Source organism: Poromitra crassiceps (genome assembly GCF_964638095.1).
Source record: "Poromitra crassiceps genome assembly, chromosome: 4".
Taxonomy (NCBI): Eukaryota; Metazoa; Chordata; class Actinopteri; order Beryciformes; family Melamphaidae; genus Poromitra; species Poromitra crassiceps.
Window position 1 is genome coordinate 62,885,930 of NC_139626.1, and position 25,288 is coordinate 62,911,217.

The 25,288-nt window shown below is 43.7% G+C and overlaps 1 protein-coding gene across 1 annotated transcript in view; it reads right to left on the reverse strand.

Annotated features, from left to right (window-relative positions):
• Positions 1–502: 502 nt before the first annotated feature.
• Positions 503–25,288, reverse strand: part of LOC310774662 (striatin-like) — an 88,882-nt gene continuing 64,096 nt past the window's right edge. Inside the window, exons 9-18 of the mRNA XM_083634769.1 lie at positions 23,390–23,584; positions 21,556–21,692; positions 20,037–20,212; positions 13,667–13,714; positions 11,903–12,024; positions 10,342–10,509; positions 9,507–9,647; positions 6,891–6,992; positions 3,728–3,814; positions 503–1,224 (exon numbers count right to left, since the gene is read on the reverse strand). Coding sequence (XP_083490895.1) covers positions 1,055–1,224; positions 3,728–3,814; positions 6,891–6,992; positions 9,507–9,647; positions 10,342–10,509; positions 11,903–12,024; positions 13,667–13,714; positions 20,037–20,212; positions 21,556–21,692; positions 23,390–23,584 — 1,346 coding nt within the window. The 3' untranslated portion in view covers positions 503–1,054. The remainder of the gene's footprint in view (positions 1,225–3,727; positions 3,815–6,890; positions 6,993–9,506; positions 9,648–10,341; positions 10,510–11,902; positions 12,025–13,666; positions 13,715–20,036; positions 20,213–21,555; positions 21,693–23,389; positions 23,585–25,288) is intronic.

Below are 25,288 nucleotides of genomic sequence, written 5' to 3' on the forward strand. Positions count from 1 at the left end.
CTGCCGCTACTCAAAGACCATCACCTGTTCTCCGCTCAGTTGGTTTGAAATCAAAAGGTCAAACTAAAACTATTTTTCAGGCTGTGGTCAATTCTGAGGACAGGAAATAATTCAATTAGTTAGATAGTAAAATCACACTGAAGCCATGATGTAAGAGCAAAAAATGTGAAACGTGTGAAGTTTGACCCTTCACAATGACTTGTAATCTTAAGGTGCAATAGGAGCACTCCGGTCTCCGAGTACTTGGAATAAATTTAGTGTCCAACTCTCCTGTGTCCTGTGGGATACGACTCACGATGCGTATTCCAACTCTGACGTCAAACTAAACTCTACGGATGGAAACTTAATTTTGCTCTTTGGAAGAGATTAACTCTTTAATTGGCCTCTACCCCATCACGCTGTGATGCACAAAAATGGGGAAAAAAAAAACAAAAAAAACAAAAAAAAACTTTTCTACTAGACCTAAAATAACCTGTCTTTATTTTCTGAAGAAAAAGGCACATATTCATGAAATATTTCAAAACAACAACAAACGACACAGGCAGTAACTGGTGTGTGTGTGTGTGTGTGTGTGTATGGGTTAGTGAAGGGAGAGAGCGTTTATCTGTTACCACACAAACAAAACACGCCTGCCTTGGCTCCGTCTTAACGGCTCCTCCGGTTCGCCGACCATGCGTGGTCTCGCCCGGGGATGGTGGTGAAGGGGTGTGGCCTCGGCACCCAGGCCTGCCCGGGTCACATGGGGAGGGCCCGCCCGGGTCACATGGGGAGGGCGATGGAGCTGACGAATCTTACGGGAGCTACAGTATGTACCGTCACCCTCCGTCCTCTGCCACCAGCGTTATCGCTTATTTCATTTTCCCCTCTCAAATCCTCTTCTTTCTTCATCCAGACTCAGAACTCGCACAGCTACTAAACTCGCCTACCTGTCCGCACACACTGCCTGCTAAAACAACACACCCACCCCAAAACGGGCGTTTCCTCGATGCGACGCCCATCGCTATTTGCGGGTCCTTTGGTGCTGAACAGTCCGTCGCAGGCCCGGTCGTTCGGGTCATACGAACACCTTGGCGAGTGCGTCCGCCCCAGCGCTGCCGATGTAGCACTTGGTGGGGTGGAACGCCACGTCGTGGATGGAATCCTCCCACTTCTTGCGGTGGGCGGTGAACTCCTGGATGCACGTCTTGCTCTCCATGTTCCACAGGCGGATGGAGCAGTCGTGACCTGGCAGGACACAGAGGTCAGCAGGTGAGGACTGAGAAAGAGCGCGTACATGTTGTTGTCCTGACACTGTATTAAGACGTTATTATAGTGTGTTCACATTCTGTTGGATTGACTGTCAATGTAAGCTGCCGACCAGCAAAAGCTGCTCACGTCATCTTCCTAGTGATAATAAGTACGACATGTCTATCACTGCACTGCAAATGGCAGAAGTGTGTCCACACGGGTGGCAAAGAAGGCAGCAAATCCATTCATGTTGGAATGCTAGTTTATATATAAACTATATATATATACAGTATATATACCCAGTATATATATGTGTTTGTAAGTGTAGAATATCTGCTGCTGTGGTTGTTGATTTCGGATGTGTTTAACAACAGATTGGAGTGACAAGATTACCCTAAAGCCGTTTTCCCACATGCGTACCGGAAAATTACCTGTAAGTCAATATCGGACATTTCCCTTCACACCTCTCCATTCGCATGTGAGAATCTAGCAGCAAAATTGCCTGTATGTTGGGGGGCGGGGCGGCACTGCAGAGGGGGTGGGGAGTGAGGTGTCGGCAAAACTCCGAATGGTGAAATAAGTTTGCTTGTTTATCCGTTCACCTGCGTCGCGTTAAAGCACTTTTTACAGACTGGCTTCGTTTGATGTGTCCGGGCTTGCCTTCGCTGTCGGCAACGTAAGCAAAATACTTCCACATTTCGCTTCGTGCTTTTGCTTCGTCTGTGTCCCTGTCGGGCTGACTGAAGGAGGAGGACGGACTGTGGCCAGAGAGCGAGCAGGCAGCAGAGGAGAGAGGGGAAAATCAGCATGCCCACACATGAAGCTGATATACCGCTGTTATTATCACAAGATCATTTCGCCAGTTTGCTTTAATGTGCGCGAATGATTAGATTATGCCCGCTGGAACATTAAGCAACGTGTGTACACCTCGCCCATGAGAGAAGGACCAGTGTCGCGGAAAATGACTGGATCCGTTTCCCACTTGTGTGCCCTTAAATGCATACCGCTCTTCTGACTGGCTCGAAACTGGTGAAATCTCCGCGATGACGGGGTCGCGCTTATACCGGCACGACGACTTTCCCACATGCAGGCATTAGACCACGTTGCGGTCATTTAGCGGTACAAAGCGCATGTGGGAAAACGGCTTAAGTCACACATGCGCAAAATACGGCCCGCGGGCCGGATGCGGCCCGCGAGCGCCACCTGTGTGGCCCGCGATGGAATTGCAATTTTTTTTTTTTTTACACACACAGTGCACCTGAAGGCAACATGTAAGATACCCGCTGAATAAGTGTCCAAATGTTCATGTCATATTCTGGCCAATACTCCACTTCTGTTGTAGCATTTCAGTCTGGAATATGGAATATCTTTCAATAATCTTTATGACTAAAAGGCTACATTGAAGTAGAAATTTAAATAACTCAAATAACTCATTGGTTTTGGATTTATTTAGCTTCAAGACTGCATTTTTGTTCGTGTGACCCTCAACACAGGCTTTGATCATCCTGGGACACTTACTGATACGTATGCTTAAATTAACCCACTCATATTCTGATTTATTTCAAGAAAAACATTTCAGCTAGTGGAAATTCTAATTGGCTGGTAACTTTAAAATCTAGCAGCCATATTGGCAGGTGGTCAAAAAAGTTAATTTCAAGCCCTGAGAGCAGGTGGTGACATAGGAGTGAGTGAGAAAAGGATCAAATATTGGTGGTTAAGACTGAATAATGACATCACAACTGTTAATTTAAAATTAGTTATTCCTCTAAACCTGGCTTCAAATGCACCTAATTTTTCACGCTGGCGCCGTTCGGCCCTCAGCAAAACCTGGTAGCGAGGACATTTTTTGTGGCCCTCTCTATCATCAAAGTTACCCATCCATGGGTTACGGCATGACAATATTTGTTCGGCCCCCGGCAACAATCTGGGTTTCTCATGTGGCCCCCCATGAAAAATAATTGCCCACCCCTGCCCTAAGTGGTGTAGCAGGTGGGTGGGGTGTACACTGAGTGGTGTAGCAGGTGGGTGGGGTGTACCCTGAGTGGTGTAGCAGGTGGGTGGGGTGTACCCTGAGTGGTGTAGCAGGTGGGTGAGTGGTGTAGCAGGTGGGTGGGGTGTACCCTGAGTGGTGTAGCAGGTGGGTGGGGTGTACCCTGAGTGGTGTAGCAGGTGGGTGGGGTGTACCCTGAGTGGTGTAGCAGGTGGGTGAGTGGTGTAGCAGGTGGGTGGGGTGTACCCTGAGTGGTGTAGCAGGTGACGTCATTCATCACTGAACGATGCTAAAGACAGAGGTCTTTACTCTGCAAGTGTGATTTATTCACTAGCTTCATTAGCTCAAAAGAGACAAATAAAATGTACTAAAGACAATGTCACTTTATGCAGACGTCTCTGACCTTGACACATCCATTCTCGACATCTGTGAAAATCAAGTTGGTGACTTATTTGGTTATAAAAATACAGATGATAATGATGATATGGCCGGTAAATGCTAAATACTTACTGCCAGACATGAGGTACAGTCCATTGGGATCCACAGCTAGACTTGTGACTGCGTCCAGATGGGCAACCATGGAGTGGATCAGTTTACCTTTAAATTCAAAATGCATTCAAAACATTTATCCATTTTGGTAAAACTCTGTTGTGTTCAAAACCAAAGTGAGGCCAATCAGTCACAATGAGCCACCTCTCTCCTCTGTAACAGTTCACTATCACACTACAGTACATCACTCCTCTCTCCCCTATAACAGTTCACTATCAAACTACATCACTCCCCTCCCCCTCCAACTATCAAATTATGTCACTCCCCTCTCTGTAATGGTTCACTATCACACTACGTCACTCCTCCAACATTTCCGCTTCAAATAAATGTGTCCCGGACATGTGTCCTGGACACGTGTCCTGGTGTCCTGGACATGTGTCCTGGTGTCCTGGACATGTGTCCTGGAGGTTTCAGTTTAATGGACAAATCAATTCGGGACAGACATTAGATCTGTATTTATTGAGGCTATAGCCTATAATCTCCAGATTGCCGTAAATTCCCTGTGCCAACCATGTTTCTATGACTACAAAATATGTCCTTTATTGAGCAGTACCTAATTGATAAAAAGGAAGTAAATGTTGTATTATTGTCAACATTTAACTTGAAATAGCTGGGATTTTTAACGGGAAACGGGGAGAAAACGCTACACAGAATTACCTTTAACACATTCACTGCCAAGAGTTTTTTTTTTACTGTAGGTAGCTTCTGCCAAGGTTTTTTTTGAGGATTCTGGCTCATCTTTCAAGAGCCGAGGATTATTTTCTGCTAAGATTTTGTGAACACAAATTATCTCAAAATAACTAATAGAATGTGTGCTTTCTCTGTCTAAAAGAGTTAGTTTGTAGAGTTAGTAGTTATGTAGGCATTAGCAGTAGAATACAGCATGGTTTCAGCGTCTGAAAAGGAAAGTTGAGATAAATGCCTTTTTGTGAAATTCGATAGAACAGTCACTTTAACCATTTATTTTTGGCATCAGTAACACATCAGACATCTAAACAATAGTTCTGAACAGTAATTTCCTCCATAACACCACCCCCACCCCCCTCTCCTTCAAACTCCTCCCTCCGTGTGTGTTCTCCTCCTCCCTCCGTGGCTCTGCAGCGGGCGTGTCACAAGCGAGTTTCTGCTGTCTGTGCTGCCTGGCTGCTGGCGGCCGCTCTTTGGGCGAGTCTGGATGGGGCTCGTTCGTTTCTGGGTTTTCGGTTGTGAGCTCAGCTGGAATGAAGCTGCGTGCGATTCTGGGCTTTCTGCTGGTGTTTCAAAGTGTGTTGCACCCAGAATCTATTTTTGGAATGCCCCACCGCCAGCTCCCAGCGCGAAAGCGAAAGCGTTTTCGCCAATCCATTTTCATGAGAATGGCTTCCTCACGCTGCTGTTTTTGCTTGGCTTTCTCTCGTCTGGAGAGCACTGTCGCCACTTAGTGGGTCGGTAAAATAGGTTATACACATTCAATAGCTCCCATATTTTTATAGGAGATGTAAAAGGGTTTGATCCATGTCCCACCGTCAATTTTTTTTTTTTTGACGAGATAACTCGTCGACGGCAGTCAACCGTTGGATTTCTTTTGACGAGATATCTCGTCGACGCCAGTGAACGTGTTAATTTTATAATCATCAAAATATAATTAAGTTCCATTTTCAGCATCACAAAATCTATCAAAACAAGTGTGGCAAATTCAATCTCGGGGCCGTTCATGTTTCTCTCTTGGATTTTCCGAGCTGTGATTACAAGTTGACCGGCCGGGAATTTCCAACGCCCCATTCTGAAAGGAGCGCAGAGTGAAGCTCCACACTCTCTGGACACGTGACACATGTTGACTTCATGATACATTCCTGAATTCCCAAATGATCAGGATGCAGCCATTGTCTACAGTTGATTCCGGCCGGGTGCCTGTGTTAAGCCCATGGCACACCAATCAAACATCCTACAACACAGACACAAATGTTTGTTTGGTGTACCATGGCTGTCTGTCCTTGTTTGGAGATGTTTGGTCAGATTCGGCATGTTCAACCCTTTAGCCCATGGCACATCCATCAAACATTATCCATTGGCAGTTGTTGCATAATGTTTGATTGGTGTGCCATGGGCTTTACTGTACCTGTGTTATTGTATTTGTGTTGTGTTATTGTACCTGTGTTATTGTACTTGTGTTGTGTTATTGTACCTGTGTTGTGTTATTGTACCTGTGTTGTGTTATTGTACTTGTGTTGTGTTATTGTACTAGTGTTGTGCTATTGTACCTGTGTTATGTTATTGTACTTGTGTTGTGTTATTGTACCTGTGTTATTGTACTTGTGTTGTGTTATTGTACTTGTGTTGTGTTATTGTACTTGTGTTGTGTTATTGTACTTGTGTTGTGTTATTGTACTTGTGTTGTGTTATTGTACTTGTGTTGTGTTATTGTACCTGTGTTGTGTTATTGTACTTGTGTTGTGTTATTGTACTTGTGTTGTGTTATTGTACTAGTGTTGTGCTATTGTACCTGTGTTATGTTATTGTACTTGTGTTGTGTTATTGTACCTGTGTTGTGCTATTGTACCTGTGTTATTGTACTTGTGTTGTGTTATTGTATTGTGTTATTGTACTTGTGTTGTGTTATTGTACTTGTGTTGTGTTATTGTACCTGTGTTGTGTTATTGTACCTGTGTTGTGTTATTGTACTTGTGTTGTGTTAGTGTACTTGTGTTGTGTTATTGTACTTGTGTTGTTTTATTGTACTTGTGTTGTGTTATTGTACTTGTGTTGTGTTATTGTACTTGTGTTGTGTTATTGTACTTGTGTTGTGTTATTGTACCTGTGTTGTGTTATTGTACTTGTGTTGTGTTATTGTACTTGTGTTGTGTTATTGTACCTGTGTTGTGTTATTGTACTTGTGTTGTGTTATTGTACTTGTGTTGTGTTATTGTACTTGTGTTGTGTTATTGTACTTGTGTTTGTGTTGTGTTATTGTACTTGTGTTGTGTTATTGTACTTGTGTTGTGTTATTGTACTTGTGTTGTGTTATTGTACTTGTGTTGTGTTATTGTACCTGTGTTGTGTTATTGTACTTGTGTTGTGTTATTGTACTTGTGTTGTGTTATTGTACTTGTGTTGTGTTATTGTACCTGTGTTGTGTTATTGTTACCTGTGTTATTGTCGAAGAACTGAATGTGCCGGTCCTCCTGGGCTGTGATGGTGATTGGCAGGGTGGGATGACTCAGCACTTTGTTGATTTTGCACGGAGCGTCTGCGTGGGGGCGGAGCAGACATTATCAGGTCCCATATCATATCATGCTATTTTTACCTGTACATCTCTCATGGAGCACGAGGTTATGAGTTCTGCTGCAAAAAAGAGTGTGCTCTGTCTCTCCCCTCATTAAAACAAGTGTGCTCTGTCTCTCCCCTCATTAAAACAAGTGTGCTCTGTCCCTCCCCTCATTAAAACAAGTGTGCTTTGTCTCTCTCCCCTCATTAAAACAAGTGTGCTCCGTCTCTCCCCTCATTAAAACAAGTGTGCTCTGTCCCTCCCCTCATTAAAACAAGTGTGCTTTGTCTCTCCCCTCATTAAAACAAGTGTGTTCTGTCTCTCCCCTCATTAAAACAAGTGTGCTTTGTCTCTCCCCTCATTAACTCATTCATGGCCAAAGACGTCTTTGACGTGTTATCAGGAATAGCCCTCCCAGCCAATGACGTGTTTGACGTGTTTTTGTTTTTATTAGTGCAGCGCGTAGTTCAAAGACTTCCCCAGCCTGTGACATGTTATCAGGTCCCTGGCATCTAAGACAAGCCGACAACACGTGAACAAACACATACCGCAGCTGTTGTTTTGAAATTGAGCAGGAGGAAAAACAGAAAACGGATAAACGCTTCTTTGTGCAGAGAGGAGAAACGCCATTGAAACGCCCCTCGGCGCGCTGCACGAGCTGGTCGCCTTCCTGTGTGCCAGCCGGGAGAAAACGGGAGAAAGTAATCCAGAGATGTGTTTGATCATCGGAGGAATGAGGAAATGATCGATCAGTTTGACGGGTAATCCAGAGGGCGGTGAGGACGTGTTGAATAGCCGAGGGGAAAACGGGAACGATCAAACAGCAGGGAGTATAGGACAGGGAGACATGGACGAGGACGGGTGGACCAGAACAAAACAAAATAAACACACGAACAGCTAACAAGGCAGAAGCGGCAGTCACAGCAGCAGACGCCAGCAGTACTCAGACCCGGAAACAACGTAACGAAGATAAAAGGGGGATCGTGTGTGTGTGTGTGTGTGTGTGTGTGTCTGTCTGTCTGTCTGTCTGTCTGTCTGTGTGTGTGTCTGTCTGTCTGTCTGTCTGCACACTCACTCACACTGAGTAAACTGTATTGTTGAATGTAAAAAAAAGCACTTGTATATGTATGTACATGTATGAAACGCCCCATATATATATATATATATATATATATATATATATATTTTTTTGTCATTTGTGTCATAACGAATAATATTTACATGTCTGATGTCAATACAGTTCAAAATAAAAGAATTGAGAGCGAGTTCTGCCTGAGATTGTGTGCTTTACAAAAATCGCCTTTTCTCCTGTTTTTCTTCTCAGAGAGACCTTTTGGGTGAAAACAGGGTGTATATAAATGGCTATAAGTAGAGTACAGAACATGCTAAAAGATCACTTTTTGGTGAACCCAGAGACGTACATCTTCATTTTGAGGTATTGCAAATCACTTTGGTGCTAATAGATAATTTACTGTGGGTCTTGAAAGATGACCAACAATTATGAAAATCTTTGGCCTGTGCTAAATATTGGCAGTCCTAAACTGGCCATGAATGAGTTAAAACAAGTGTGCTCTGTCTCTCCCCTCATTAAAACAAGTGTGCTTTGTCTCTCCCCTCATTAACTATGCGATGTTTTGATAAGATAAGATAAGATGATCTGTTGGGATAGATCCATCTTTGGTGCAGTTGATTGTTTTCTGAGATTGTTTTTTAAGAGCAGTTTATGCTCTTAAGAGTGAAGTATCTCTTCATCCCTTTTTCTTCTTGTACCAGGTACTTTCGTACTTTACCCCCGTATCTCGACGTTTTTCCAACTCTGAAACAAATGGTCGTCTCGACCAAGTTTCATGTTACCACATATCACAATAGCAATCAGCTCTCAACATAAGTCAAGTGTGACGTCTGTTATGACGTGTGGGGGGGGGGGGGGATTATCTATCCTAGCCTGAGCAGATGCCCTCCTCTCTCACCACAAGAAGAGGGTCATCTTACCACAGAGTCATTATGCCAAAACTAGTCGCCATGCCATTTGTGTATAAAGCTTGCTTGTCAAATATTACCCTCTGGTCTCCCATGATTGAAATGTTTTATGGTTGCGATTCTCTGGATCACCAGTTGGCTTTATTGCAGGCTTAAAACTCTTTAGATAAAAGGTGAATGAGAGAAATTAATTGGAAATACTCTTCCGGGGCGAAAGGTGACGTCACGATGTCACCTGACTATTGAGCTCTATAGTGAAGCATGTGATGAGCTTTTGATCAGAATCACTCAGGTGGGCAAAGATGGCAAAATAAGAGTCCAGGTCAAAAAATGAGCTGAGTAATTTCTCAATGCTCCTATGGGAGTCAGTGTCGTGCTTCAGATTTCACATGGTGTCAGTCAGGTGTGTGTGTGTGTGTGTGTGTGTGTGTGTGTGTGTGTGTGTGTGTGTGTGTGTGCGTGCGTGCGTGTGCGTGCGTGCGTGTGTGTGTGTGTGCGTGCGTGCGTGTGGTGTACCTGGTGATGCGGTGCCCTCTAGCTTCAGGATGAGCTGCTGCGTCTCCATGTTGAACAGGCCGATGTGTCCACTGGTGAACGACGTCACCATGTGTGCCGGATCGCTGCTCACCACGTCCACCGAGGTCGGCACTCCCAGCTCTGAGGCAGACAGACACACAGACAGATATGACAGGCAGACAGACAGACAGACAGACAGACAGACAGACAGGCAGACACACAGACAGAGAGGCAGACAGACAGGCAGACAGACACACAGACAGACAGGCAGACAGACACACAGACAGACAGGCAGACAGACAGACAGACAGACAGACAGACAGACAGGCAGGCAGACACACAGACAGAGAGGCAGACAGACAGGCAGACAGACACACAGACAGAGAGGCAGACAGACAGGCAGACAGACAGACACACAGGCAGACGCACATGCAGACAGGCAGGCAGGCAGACAGACAGACAGACAGACAGACAGACAGACAGACAGGCAGGAAGAGACACATTAACCAACTTTTCCTTGAAGCTGACTGAATCTTTTCAACATTCTGAAAATCAACAATCCTCTCCATTAACTTAATAACTTTTATAGAGACCTTATAGAGACCTTTCTCCATTCGCTTTAATTACTCAACAACAGAGACTAAAGCACGAACAATACCCGACGCATCCGCGAGGACCGTGAGTGTCTGTGCGACAAATAGGACCTAATAAATCTTACCTCCTCTCGGGTGCTGATTGGATGGTGAGGGGGGGGGGGGGGGGGGGGGGGGGGGGTGTCTTACCACCTCTCTGCTGCTGATTGGTTGGTTGGTGAGGGGGGAGGGGCATGTCTTACCTCCTCTCTGGTTGAAGACGGCGAGGGCGGGCGAAACGTCGGCAGCGTTCCACAGCCGCACCGTCCCATCCGCTGAGCAGGACAGGAGGCGGCGGTGGGCGGAGCTGTAGGACAGACCCCACACAGCATCTGTGTGACCGCACAGCGCCCCCCTCAGGACAGAGGGCTCTGCAGCAACCAGGAAGAGAGAGAGAGAGAGAGAGAGAGAGAGAGAGAGAGAGGGAATGGCCATTAAGATGAAGACCTTATCAAAATAAATATGGGAATATGGCAAAAGCATGAAGCATACAATAGATAAGCATTCTAATTATGATAAAAAAAATTATAGAAGTAGTGACACGCTGCAGCTCCTCGAATGGCCACTTGAGGGCTGGCTCCAAAAGGGAGTCGTTGCCCATTCACCCCCCACGTTAAAATGCCCGACCTTATAACAGGATTAAGCATGTTTACATCCTAGTTCAAAACATGGTTTTGGCCTATATAGCTAATTTCACGTTTAATAACTGTATGAGGGATGAATTTCTATATAACTCACCCATTTAGAGTAAAATAGATGATAGAAAAGACTGTTTTGGGGTGATTGACAGGTTGTCTGTCCAGTGATCACATAGCTTGCAGATCATGGACCAATAGCAAGGGGCCAATTAGTCCTCCATATTTATTTATTTACAATGACTGACTGCTGCAATCACTCCTCCGTCCGGTAGGAGCGCAAGTGATCCGCTACGGACAACAACATGGCGGCGAAGATAACAGAAACATGGATTTATTAATCTCTTATCACAATTAACTTTAGTGGAACACATCGGCTCTGGAATTAATCTGCAGCTGCTGCGGTTCAAACCGAGACCAAACTTTTCTTTGTCAGTTTTTGAGCGACGACAACGACTAATCACGCTAACCACGGCTAATCTCAGAATTATTACTTTTTTTCCCTCTGAATTCTGACTTCATTCTCAGAATACCGACTTAAACACAGAAATCAAATACATTTTTCACATGTGACCCTAATGCTCTTCCGTAGTTTTAAATTGTGTGTGGTGTGTTAAAATAAACAAATAAATAAATAATAATGATAATTTCAGGCGACCTCACTTGGGGTTGCGGCCTCAAGGATGGGAACCACTGGGCTAGTTTTATGGTAGGCGTAACAGAGATCTGCACTCTACTCACACTCTACTAGTTTGACAGTAGCTCTCTCTACTAGGGAAGATGAGGGGAGAGAGGGTGATGACCACTAAGGCTGGGTAAAAAACTCAATCAAAAATCAATATATCGATATCAAATCAGTATTTATTTGAAGGAACCGATATCGATTCATAAACTCCAATATTGATCTCTTAATATAATACCTTTTCCCATGGATGCTTGAAATTTTAACCCTGTTAGACTGCCGTGCTTTGGTTCTTAGCACGAGATCTCATAAACATCTGTAAACATTAATATTCATATTTTTAATTCTAAATCTATCAGGAAATCAGTGCTGCGGATACCCAGCCCTAATGAGCCCCCTGTATAAAGTTGTAGTACACGCAGCATGGCGGGACAGAGCAGAGTGTACCATATGAGTCGTAGGGGTCGATGTTGGGGCTGGGGGTGTTCCAGCTCTGGATGGTAGAGTCCACGCCCCCACTGAAGCACTGCTCCCCACTCGAACTCATAGTGACACAGAGGACCGCCCCACTGTGGAGACACACACACACACACACACTAGTCATTAGTCATAATAAAAAAAAAACAAAAAAAAACTAACCTAAACTAAAACTTGTACCACTGTTCCTTCAGAGGTTGTAGTTGTCATAGACTGTGTTGCATAGTTGATTGCTCTATTGCTGACAAAAATGTGTTATTGTAAGTCGCTTTGGATAAAAGCGTCTGCCAAATGACGTAATGTAATGTAATGTAATTTCACAGGATTATTATTTAAATTCAAGTTGTCCATCAATAGCCTAGTAAACCATCCAATCACGTGAACCCACATTTATTTTCGTTCTGTGGGACCGTGTGGTAGGCATGGGTCGATTTCCGGTTTTACCGGTTCGGTTCGGTGTACGAGCCCAAACCGGTTTGATCACGTGCGAACCGAAAAAACCTAAAAAACCTAAAAAAAAAAAGAAAAAATTGCCAGTCCATTCTGATTGCACTATTGTTCGTATTAGCCTCTTCTCAAGTTGCACTAGCATGCAAAAGTCTTATTTTGTTTATTATGTTGATGTTTGAAGAAAAGTTAAGCTGAATAGTTATGAGAAATAAATACAGGGTGTGTTTGTTACACAGGTGTCCTGCTTCTTTTTATTCAGTATCATTGCTGGTTGACAATACCAGGTTAGAGGTGTATTATCGCTATCAGGTGGACTGAAGTTGCACTACAGACAGTTATGGGCCACACTCGGGAGCCCTGCTTACATTTTTTTTTTTTTTTTTTTTTTTTAATAAAAAAAATCGGTATACCGGTTCGATCCGGTTTAGACGGCAATATCGAACCGGTTTTAACATTTTCAAACCGACCCAGCCCTACCGTGTGGCCTCCAGCCCGAGGCGGGCATTTCCAGAAATTACAAGCACGGGCCAATCAGGGACCTGCCTCGTAGTTGACCAGCCAATCAGGGAAGCCGCTGGCTTCTGTAATGGCTTCTGTAAAACTGTAATGGCTGCTCCCATGAGCCTGTGGCTCACGAAGCAACGAGCAGTAACGTTGTTGTCTTTTTGACACCAGTACAGTAGGGGTGCATGCACAATGACAAAATAAGAGAAATAAAAAATAAATCACAATATGAGCTACTTCAATTTCCAAATCATAAGAGGCTGCAATTATTTCATCAGAGTGGTGCCTCAACATGAACAGGGCAGTCTCACTGAGAGCACTGCTCTCTTTTTCAGGAGTGCCCTGTTCACAGTCACACCTGGAAGCTGACCAATAGAACCACATCTGCTGGCCACTGAGCAGCTCCACTGGTGCGGTAGGGGTTAAGGGCCTTGCTCTAGGGCACCTCAGTGGTGGTAATGAGGGAGGGGCAAGCACTGCTTTTTCATTTTCCCCACCCAGATTTAATCTGCCGGTCTGGTCACAAGCTCGCTTCTCTAACCTTTAGGCCACCACTGCCCACTAATCACAATATGATGATTTCTCAGTACTGTGCAGCATTAGCCACAAGGTGGTGCCAGTTACCTTGATTGGAGATCAGGAAAATTGGTTAGACTTCTCAACAGCAGAGTAACATGATCTGATGTGAAACTACGCACTGGTCAGAATGGCTTCGTTGGCCAATCAGAATTGAGTATTTTATACTCTGACCTTGACTGCAGCTGAGACGGAAGAACTCACCAGTGGGCCCTGAATGTGTAGATGGGCTCCACGTCCAGAGCAGCACATCTGGAACACAGCAGCAGAAAAACAGCAGGCTTACAGTAAGGGATATTTTAAGATCATTTAAGTTAGAATAAGGAATATTTTAAGGTCAATTAAGTTACAGTAAGGAATATTTTAAGACCAATTAAGTTACAGTAAGGAATATCTTAAGATCAATTAAGTCAAATGATCTGTGGCCAAACTGAGTCGCTGCAGCAAGAAATTGTAACAGGACACAGCAAACAAAATAAAATATGGAAACAAACGATATAGCTAATGAAATATTTAAATGTGACGCCATTGACCTTTTACAACACTGGAGCATATTATATACAAAATAAATACAAATTAATATAATACACTAATCGTTAGGGGTTTCACAGACTAGTCGACTATCAAAACCACTAGTCGACACTGTGCATCATACACCCCATTTACACCTGGTTTTTAAATGCGACCTGTATCCGGATACTGGCCGGATACTGGCTGTTTACAAATGGCTGTTTACAAATAAACAATCGAGCCAATCAGTACCCTATACTACGAAGCTATCTTAACAGATCCGCGATCTGTCACTTTGATCTGGTTTGACTGAACAGGATCAAAGCTATCTAGTTTAACGATACTACGATGCTGGTTTTCTACTCGATAACTGAAGCTGGATTTATCTGGGATCTGCCTGTGCACGCGCACGTTTTTCGCTCGTGCACAGTCAGGCGTGCACAGTAGCAGTCCACGCGAAAGAGGTGCGCTAGCCAATCACATTATGAACAGCTGAGTTGACACGGCAGGCACACCCATTTCCTCATTCAATGAGGAGCGCAGTGTGATCAGAGTTTTAGCGGATATTTAATGTAACCTATGTCAGAATGAAAATCCGCGTTGGATATAGTCTGCTGGAGGACTGCTACTGCTGCCGCTTGTATTCACATCCGTCATTTGATTTACTTTGATCAGCGATTTCTGTCTCCTACAGCAGCTTTTTGCGAGTGTAAATGTGTAATCTCAGTCTATAAATTTCCACAATCTGTAAGCCTATTTAGACCATAGATTTAGAAACGCATGCTCAATGAATAATGATCTCTATCACTCATTATGTGTGTGGTTGCACTGATCGAATAATTCATATATAAAATAATGATATCCTAATTGTTCTGAATTGAGACGATGCGGGCATAGTTTTCATTGATAAAAACTAGCCTATTTTGTGGTCACATATATAGGCTATTGTCAGCAGAGTCGCATATCTCCATATTTCATATAATGGAAATATGAAGTTCAATCACATCATACAGGCCAAAAGAAACACAGTTGCAGCTGCAAAATGCAGGAGTAGCCTAGATATGAATCATCTTAACACATTGAGTGCCACAGCGCTTCAGTAAAATTGTCTGGAGCCTGTGCCAGATTCACTTCCATTCAGTTGAAAACAGCTATAGAATTTTTTCTATTAGGGCTATATGGACAGGGCTGGACTCTAATGAAACATTGGACACTCCTGCTTCTTTCAAAGAAGAAATTTTGTTTCTAGACAGTTCCATTATGAAATGACAGCCTCTGAAAGAAGAGCACTTTCAAGGGTTTTCTGCTGTCTTTTTTTACTTTTCAAGATAAAGTCACTTTTATGAATACTTTTTGCACTCTAATTTCAAGCACATTCACTGACTCTAGATAATATTTTCTGATGTAGTGACATGGTGTAGTTCTGTGCAGCCTGCGTGCCCCACCCCCCTCTTCCCCCCTCCCCCCCCTGAGCTGCAAACTCCTCCCCACACGCACACAGTCTATTTTCGCAGCCTCCGTTTTTGCCCCGGGCGGATCCCAGCGCGACAAGGAAATGCCAAACGGGACTGAAGGAAAAGCTTTGGCTGTTCGGCGTCGGGTGCTGCCTTTCTGGCAGGGAATCGTGTGGAGAAACTATATGCAGACAGATAGACAGAGGCAGAGGAGCTCAGTTGTGGGCGCGGATCGCAGCCAACTGTCAGCTGCAGACAGAGCCATCTATATGGCTCTGGCTGCAGCATGCATCGGTGTCTCTTTGATCACGGCTTTCTCCTGCACAAAGTAAAGGATCTAGCGCCAAGGTTTTAGGGTGGCGCAGCTCCCGTGTAGATTTTTAAGGTGGCGCCGTGTGATCCCTTGAAGGGATTCATGCTCACTGGCTGGGTACGACCTTAAACAGCAGAATTATGGAATAATATGAATTATGATTTTAGGACGTCCACAGACGTCCTTGGCACTTCTCGTTACTTTTTTTTAGGACGTCCACAGACGTCCTTGGCACTCAATGTGTTAATATGGGATCGCCTGTGTGCAGGTGATCCCATATTAAATTGCTTAGATGTAGTAGGCTATTCCAGCATGTAGGCTATGACCATTTCAATTCCAACCCAACGTCAGTCTCAGCTCCGTTGTGCACACGGCTCCGTGCGCTTTGGAGACATTTATGTAAACTTTTTATGCCGGTTTAGTGATATTTCTCCACTCACCATTCAGCTGCAATCGATCAGCGGGGTCAAACAACATAGGCTACTTGAGAGCACAAAAATGAATATATAAAAAAATATTCCAAAGTGGTAAGTAGGGCTTAATTAAAATGTAGCCTGCAACAAGTGCAAGGCTTTAGTCCTTGATTAATTCAACATTACAATTCGTGCTCCTTCCTCGATGGGAAACTCGTCCAGAAAGGGGTTGGCCATTTTTCCAAACTGCTGATTCGATTGGTTCGTGGGCGGTGTATTTAAGGTCTAATCTTATCCTTGCAACTTAACCTGCTGCGGACCAGGTTAAGTGTGAAGCATAAGTTGCTATGGAAATATATGTCGGTAAGAAGTTAACTTGCTTTGTAGTACGGCTAAACCAGGTTTAAACCCAAACTTATCAGGATCAACCTAAATCTTGCTTTGTAGTACAGGCCTCAGGACTCTGCTATTTCACATAGCCCCAGGTTGGTCCCGCCTACATTAGTTCACCCTTTACTGGCTGTTTTGAGATATTTTTGATGAGAATAGAATAGCGCAGGGATGAGCTATTTTTGTAGGCTTAACCAGAAATCGCCACCATTTTTGTTTGTCAGGAAAAAAAAGTCTATGGGGTTTTAGAATGGGGATTTCACTTAAATGAATAAAATCAGGTCTGTGGTTAACAAAAGTTGATGGGAACACGAATTTGGGTTCAGCAGGATAATCTTCACAAACGTGAATCACTTTTATGCCTTTTGAAGCATTTTCTAAAAAAAGCGTTTTAAAAAAGAAAACGCATTTACGTTCCAGAAGGCATAAAAGTTATTCACGTTTGTGATGGTTATCCTGCTGAACCCAAATTTGCACTCCCATAAACATTTGTTAACCACAGACCTTCTTTTCAGGTGTGGCTGATGGACATGATCTCTGTTGTACAGATGGAGAAACTCAGGTCCCTGAGAACCAACACGCTTGGGAGGTTCTCAACTATCTGGGACCCGTTTTTGGCCTCCTTCAACTAGGGATGCAACGGTATGAGTTTTTGACGGTATGATAACCTTGGACAAAAATACCACGGTTTCACGGTATCGCGGTATCGCGGACCTTTATGTGTAAAAAATGCCAATGAACAAAATTTATTTTATTTTTAACAGTTTGCTGAATTGTGGACTGAGAAAAAGTGTTAATGTAACCTCCAACTGTAATTACAGTTAACTGGCAAGTAGCTATGTGTTAATAGTTTGTTATTATACTATGTTAATATAGTACTGTTCTTACTTATAAATGTAAACGATTTAATCTAATTAATTTGATGTGAAACTAAAACATCATAATAATATCAAATACACGCTTCTCTTTTGTAATGGGTGAACACTGGACACAATTATTGTTTCCTCACACACACACACACAGCCTCTGTCCCTGTTTCTGTCTCTCTCTCTCACTCACACACACAAAGTTTGTGCATACTTTTCCACTGACAGGTTGGAGGAGTCTTTCGTCATTCTCTAATGTTACTTCTCTTCAGTGCAATACGTTTTGATAACGACCTGCTGTACAGCGCCGTTCGCTCAGTCAACTAACGTTAACTTTAGTGGAGAAAGATAGCTGGTGTTAGCTAGCTAATTAGCCATGTTAGCTGCCTCAGTAGGTAACGTTAGCATAGAGAGAGCATTTATCTGACGTTTGTTAGCTACTCCTCAAACCTGCGGGTGGAAATAGTTTATGTCCAATGCGATGTACTGTATGTTGAAGCAAGACAACGTTTTAATGTAGCTTGAATTTGACAAATAACGACGGGTCGTGCTCACGCAGATCTAAGCCCTGTCCATCCTAGGCTCAACGCGAGACTCATCAGTCATTCTGATGAGTCTCGCGTTGAGGCTATGGCCATCTGTGATTTTACAATAGCCGAAATATTCCCATACAGCCGACGTCGTCTTTTTAGATGGGGGGAAAGTTCAGGGGGGTCCTTGCGTTCTCCTGCTTTATCACACACACGGTTGTAAACACAGTCAAGGGCAGCTCCTCACTACTGTGCGTCTAGGTAGGCATGCAGCAAGGGGGAGGGGCCGCGTAAGCTGCACTCTGCAAGCAACCGGCACGTTGTTTTGGGGAAACAGCTGATACCATGGAGAAGGTATGACGGCAAATCTTAGTGGTTTTGATACCGTGACTTTTTCAAACCGGGGTATACCTTCAAACCGGAAACCGCTGCATCCCTACCTTCAACGAGGTTAAGGATGACCAGTAACTGAGGTTAGGGGTGACGGATGGCTCGCCCAGCTGGTACCTCATGGACCCTTTGCGCAGGACCCCATGCACCTTTTTTTATATAAGCACATTATGCGGCTGATAGCGCCATGTTGCAATGTTGATGTATGTTTGTTTTTTGTTTTTTTTCCTTCCTTTTCCTGTGTCTGAAACGGTTTGTCTTGTTTGTATATTGTTCTCAAAAAAAAAAACACAGACCTTATTTTACGCATCTAAGTGAAATCCCCATTCTAAAACCCCATTCACTTTTCCCCTGACGAACCCAGAAGTATACTTCCAGACTCATTCCTGTGGTGCTCTATTGATCATTTGTATTGGGTAAATAAAATAATAAATAAATACAGTACTAGGCTGTAGTTTGGATACACTTTCTCATTAAGTGAATGGGAAGATGTGTTGGAACTTTTGACCGGTGCCGTGACTGGTTGACTACTTTTTGGGAGTAGTCAATCCCTGCTAAAATGCAGTAGTTGTGAACGCCGTACTCTCCATCAAAAGTTCTGTGTTTAAATGCAGTAGTTGTGAACGCTGTACTCTCCATTAAAAGTTCTGTGTTTAAAGCAATTTTGATGTAAAGGCTTCTGCTTAAATGCTTGAAATCTGTTTCTTGGACAAATATAAACGGTGAAGTTGATCCTATTTATGCATGTCTTTGCAAAGCCTTTGTCTGTCAAAGCAAAGGGTGGCTGTTTTCAAGAATCTAAAATAGAAGAGTTTTGATTTGTCTAAAGCGCGTGGTGCAGCTTAAATCTTTATCCTGAATTTACATTTTGGGCCCATAATTAGTACGAAAATACCCCCCAAAAAACTTATTTTTTTACAGTCCCCCAGGGCAGAAATATGGAGAAAAAGGTGGCATTCTAAATGGGCATTCTCCTCGTGTGACACATCACAAGAGAAGAACGACGTTCTGTTGGGGCTGACATCACAAACGAGTCTAGGTGCAGCTATGTGTGATTAACCCTTCCACATATTAATGCAATGTGGTCTCCAACCTGCACCACGCTCTTCAACAGTTTTTTGGTCGCCGCATTATTTGTTATTTCATAGTTTTGACGTCGTCACTACTCTGGTAAACTGCGGCAAAATAGTAAAAATAAAGAAATATGTGGTGTGTCCTAGGGATGGGCATTTCTAGCAAAAACACTATTCGAAATTCGCTGGCCAAAGTCGACTTTTAATCGAAATTCGAAAATAAAATTAAAAATGTAAAAAAAAAACTTTTTTTTTTTTTTTTTTAGTGAAATGTTGCATTGTCTCCCCTGATTCTAAGTATAGTCGACTCGCTTGGTTTGAGCAAGGAAAACAATTTTTATAAGCATTTTAAGCAAGGTTTATGGAAAAATGAATGACGGATGAAATCCCATGAAGAGGGAGAGGTTGCTTATAACAAAAAAATTACTTCCTCAAACCAAGCGATTCGACTATACTTAGAATCAGGGGAGACAATGTAACATTTCACTCACAAAAAAAAATAAAAAAAAATAAATAAACGAATTTCGACTTTCAATAATAAAAGTCGACCCTGATAATAACAACGATTATTCGAAAATTCGAAATTCGATGCCCATCCCTAGTGTGTCCGTGTAAGTCCGGGCAGAGACGCTCACTTCTTGGCGGGCGCGGTCTTCTGCAGGTTCCACAGTTTGAGGGTGTGGTCTTCGGAGGCGGTGACGACGACCGGCTCCACGGGGTGGAAGGCCAGCGCGCGCACACAGTCAAAGTGGCTGCGCAGCGTGAACTTGTGGTTCCACGTCTTCCTCAGAGCGTCTTTGTTGTTGCTGATCTGAGGGAACAACATACGTTGATACTGCTATCAAAAGGCATATGAAAATGCAAAAGGGATCGGTGCAACTCGCCAAACATGAATTGCTGCGTAGCCACTTGTGGGAATCAAACTGTCACCCAAAACTGTGCGACAGGGGTGACAAAACTGTGTCACCCCCCCCTCTTCTGGGGTCTATTTAATGCCTCTCTTAAAAGAGCACCTCGGAGACGCTCAGTCTCCCTGAGACTGAGCCAGCCGATAGGTTAACTGTGCCTGGCTGAGCCACGTGTAACGTATAGGGCAAGCCGACTTAATATAAATCATGTGCAATATGTGCAATATGTCATGTGCAATAAGGATAATTGACATGGAATGTATACTATACTTACTCTACATATTTGTATTTTGCTACTTAGACATTCTACTTATTTTTGCTTTTTGCTTCTATCGCATTTACTAGTTATTCTATGCTATTTTGTGTTTTTCTGCTTATTTGCTTAATATTGCATTTACTACGGTTCATTTTTATTTTATGCTATGTGTGTTCTGTGAGCGAGCTACTGTAACTTGTCCCAATTTCCCCCCGGGGATCATTAAAGTCTTTCTGATTCTGATTCTGATTCTGATTCTTTCCTCCTGGGGCCGGCTGTGGCTCAGGAGGTAGAGGAGGGTCGTCCACTAATCCCTTTGGATAAAAGAGGTCGGTGGTTCGATTCTCGCCTCCTCCAGTCTGCATGTTGAAGTGTCCTCGGGCAAGATACTGAACCCGAAAACTGCCCCGATGGTTGTGCCAGCACCCTGTGTGTTAGCCTGCCGCCATGTGTGGATGAACGGGTGAATGTAGACACATTGTATATTAAGCCGCATTACATTTGCACAAGGAATTGTTTCCGAGTCCACAGATGGAAACATTCCCCCTGAACTCGGATTTCCTACTCGGAAAGTCGGGAGGAACATCACCAACCCTGACCTCAAAATCTAAGATGGCAGCTCCCGCATCAACAGTAGTGAAAGCTGTAGTACAGTAAATACTGTTTATTACCACTTCTGTCTTATTTGTGTCTCATTAAATCAGTAGTACACACAGTACTCTCTAACTTCTGTCTGTGGACATGTTGCTACAGTGTTCGTATGTGCAAAATACCACATAATGCATTATCAACTATCATTGCGAACAATGGCTAACCCTGGCTGGTTTTCCGACTTGTTACACTGGAATGCGGGCAACTCTGGTGTGACTTCGACTTCCGAGGTAAATGCAATGTAATAAATGTCCATTCCTTTCTTTTACACCCTCCTTCTCCATCTGTCCCCCTACAGAAACCCCAGCAGGCCCGTTTGGAGTTTTGGGTGGTACTCACATCGTATGCCAGGCCGTCGGCCTCGTTGGCCACCGTCAGGCCGGCCAGTTCTCCCAGTCCCAGCTCACTGGACACGGCCTCGTCCACCCGGCCCAGGAGGAACGACTTCCCAGATGACGGCACGAACGTCACGCTCTCTGCTGGGACACACGCGTTCACGCTGGTTATATTATACAAGCCATCTGCATGCTTCAGAAAGACACACCTGACACATGTTCACGTCTGAACTATTTTCTTTCGACCCAACTAAACCCACTAGCTGGTAGCTAGCTGCTGCTGCTAGCTGCAGTTTCATGTAGGAACTAGCTAGCTAGCAGCGAGCTAGCTAGCGGGTGTAGTTCAGTTGAAAGAAAATAGTTCCCACATGAAAACAGCTCACAGCAAGGTCTGTGGATTATCTTGAGTAACCGGGACATTATTTCTGGAAAAAGACATTGTTGTCGTTTTTCAAATTTATTTGGCGCATGGATGGCACAAGCCGAGTGCCATCCAGTTCCATTGTAATCGAGAGAAGGCAGACACCTCTAGGGCCAATATCTCCAAAACCCAGGCACCTAACCCAAAACGATCTAGATGGACAAATATGTTTTGGATTTTGGGGTGAGCTGTCCCTTTAACACATTGAGTGCCAAGGACGTCTGTGCACGTCCTAAAAAAAAGTAACGTGGAGTGCCAAGGACGTCTGTGCACGTCCTAAAATCATAATTCATATTATTCCATAATTCTGCTGTTTAAGGTCGTACCTAGCCAGTGAGCATGAATCCCTTCAAGGGATCACACGGCGCCACCTTAAACATCGACACGGGAGCTGCGCCACCCACCTCAGATCCTTTACTTTGTGCAGGAGAAAGCAGGGAAAGACGTGATCAAAGGGGAAACCGATGCATGCTTCAGCCAGAGCCGTATAGATTGCTCTGTCTGCAGCGGACAGTTGGCTCGGCTGCATCCGCGCCCACAACTGAGCTCTTCTGCTTCTATCTATCTGCATATAGTTTCTCCACACGATTCCCTGCCAGAAAGCCAGCACCCGAAGCCGAACGGCCAAAACTTTTCGTTCAGTCGCGTTTGGCATTTCCTTGTTGCGCTAGGATCCGTCCGGGGCAAAAACGGAGTCTGTGAGAAAACAGACTCTGTGCGTGTGGGGAGGAGCCTGCAGCTCAGAGGTGGAGGGGGGGGGGGGGGGGGGGGGGGGGGAGAGGGGGGTGGGGGGAGCAGGCTGCACAGAACTACACCACGCCACCACATCAGAAAACACCAGCCAGAGTCAGTGAATGTGCTCTAAATTAGAGTGCAAAAAGTATTCATAAAAGTAACTATATCTTGAAAAGTAAAAAAACCCGGCAGAAAACCCTTGAAAGTGCACTTTTTTCAGAGGCTGTCATTTCATAATGGAACTGTCTAGAAACAAAATTTCTTCTTTGGAAGAAGCAGGAGTGTTCAATGTTTCATTAAAGTCCAGTCCTGTCAATATAGCCCTAATAGAAAAAATTCTATAGCTGTTTTCAACTGAATGGAAGTGAATCTGGCACAGGCTCCAGACAATTTTACTGAAGCGCTGTGGCACTCAATGTGTTAAGGAGCAACAGATTCCCTGTATAATGAGTGATCTCTGTAGGAAAATACTGTTTCTCCCCTCCACAGGGAGGCCAGAGGAAAACGTGGACAGGATTCTGTTTCTCCCCTCCACAGGGAGGTCAGAGGAAAACATGGACAGGGAAAGCAAATGAGTGACGTTCTCCGCTCCCACAACAACCAACAAAGGCACTTCAACTCAATAACTACACAAAATATATATATATATATATATAAATCATCACTTGGATGCGTTCTCTACCTTCTTCTGGATGTCCCACTTCGTGCTCGTTGAGCCGGGGCACGCTGGGCCGGGAGGGGGGCGTGACGGGAGGCTGCAGGGACGGCATGGAGGGCAGGGACGGCATGGAGGGCAGGGACGGCATGGAGGGCAGGGACGGCTCCTCGGCGTCCCGCAGATTAGCCAGCATGTCCTGCAGCTTAGACCGGTTCGGCCCTGCGGTGGACAGAGACCAGGAGGGGTTACGGTGGCCATGAGGAGGAGGAGGAGGAGAAACAAATATGCGGGGAGGAGAAAGAGGAGAAACCAGAGCAGGAGAATGAGGTCAGGAGAGAGAAGAAGAGCAGCAGATATTAGCAAAGTGTCAAGAGTCCAAACTGTCCAGCCTGCTCGGACGCCTGAATAAAATGTTGCTTTTCTGCAAAGCAAAGCATGGATACTTGAATGTCAACATTTGTGAACTAAAATATGTTGCATATCAACATTTCTAGATATGTTTAGATCAACGTTATACACATCATCGAGTCACACCGCTATCGAAATGCTATTGAAGCGCGGTGGCCAGTAGGGGGTGTTGTGGGTAGAGCGTAAACACTTGTCAAGAGCTGAAATGGCAGCGACAGATGAAATGTACTGGAGCATTATTACCCAACACAACACAAAGACATGGAGAAAGAAAGAGGGAAGGAGGATATTATATTAGGGATGTACTGAGATATTAGCCTGATTCAAGGCTAAAATAGTGGATCAATGTCAGATAATTGTCCGACAGCGAACATCCATAATCTACTCAAAGTAAAGCAAATTACTTTATTTTCTACACGCAGGACAGTAGGATGATATAACTCTATAATCTACTCAAAGTAAAGCAAATTATTTTATTTTCTACACGCAGTACAGCAGGATGATATAACTCTATAATCTACTCAAAGTAAAGCAAATTACTTTCTTTTCTACATGCAGTACAGTAGGATGATATAACTCTATAATCTACTCAAAGTAAAGCAAATTACTTTATTTTCTACATGCAGGACAGTAGGATGATATAACTCTATAATCTACTCAAAGTAAAGCAAATTACTTTATTTTCTACATGCAGTACAGTAGGATGATATAACTCTATAATCTACTCAAAGTAAAGCCAATTACTTTATTTTCTACATGCAGTACAGTAGGATGATATAACTCTCTAATGGATTATATTATTATATTATTATATTAAAGCCCCAATCAGTAACTTTTTCACCTTAATATAACAGCTTTTTAGTCATTGAGGATGGTAGAGTGACCTTTACTAAGCAGTTTAGTGCCTGTGTCCCGGTGGTAAGATGCGCGCATGCGCTGTACAGCGGGAGCGTTTTGTTCATGAAAACAAGGAAGTAACTCGGTGTGGATTTGCTACGAAAATGCCGTTTCACGTAACTATGCATTATTATTTCATCACGTGGTGAGTACCTGATGTCACAACATGTACATAGAGCTTTCTGCCGCTGTGTTTTGTTGACTTTGAATGGCGATATCGATACTGATGTTATTGCACCCAGAGGGCGCCGTTTCTCCAATAGCAAAACTTGGAAAAGCTGCTGAATGGGGCTTTAATGATACAAATGGATTATACTGCAACGATTTCTGTTCCATGAGCCCAATTAATGGTCTAAGTCTGCATTGGTCAGAAATGGATCAACGTATTGGAGTAAACTATTACTCGGCATTGGCCGATGTATACAATTTTGTAAAAAAAAGACGGTGCATTCCTTAGACACAGGAAAATCTTAATTTTTATTGATATTGATACATTTTCAAAATAGCTTAATATCCAAGTATTTAGCGATATCGATACTTTTATTGTATGATTTATATGATATTTATGATATATTTATATGATTATTAGGCAAAAAGACGAGATCACAATACATTCTT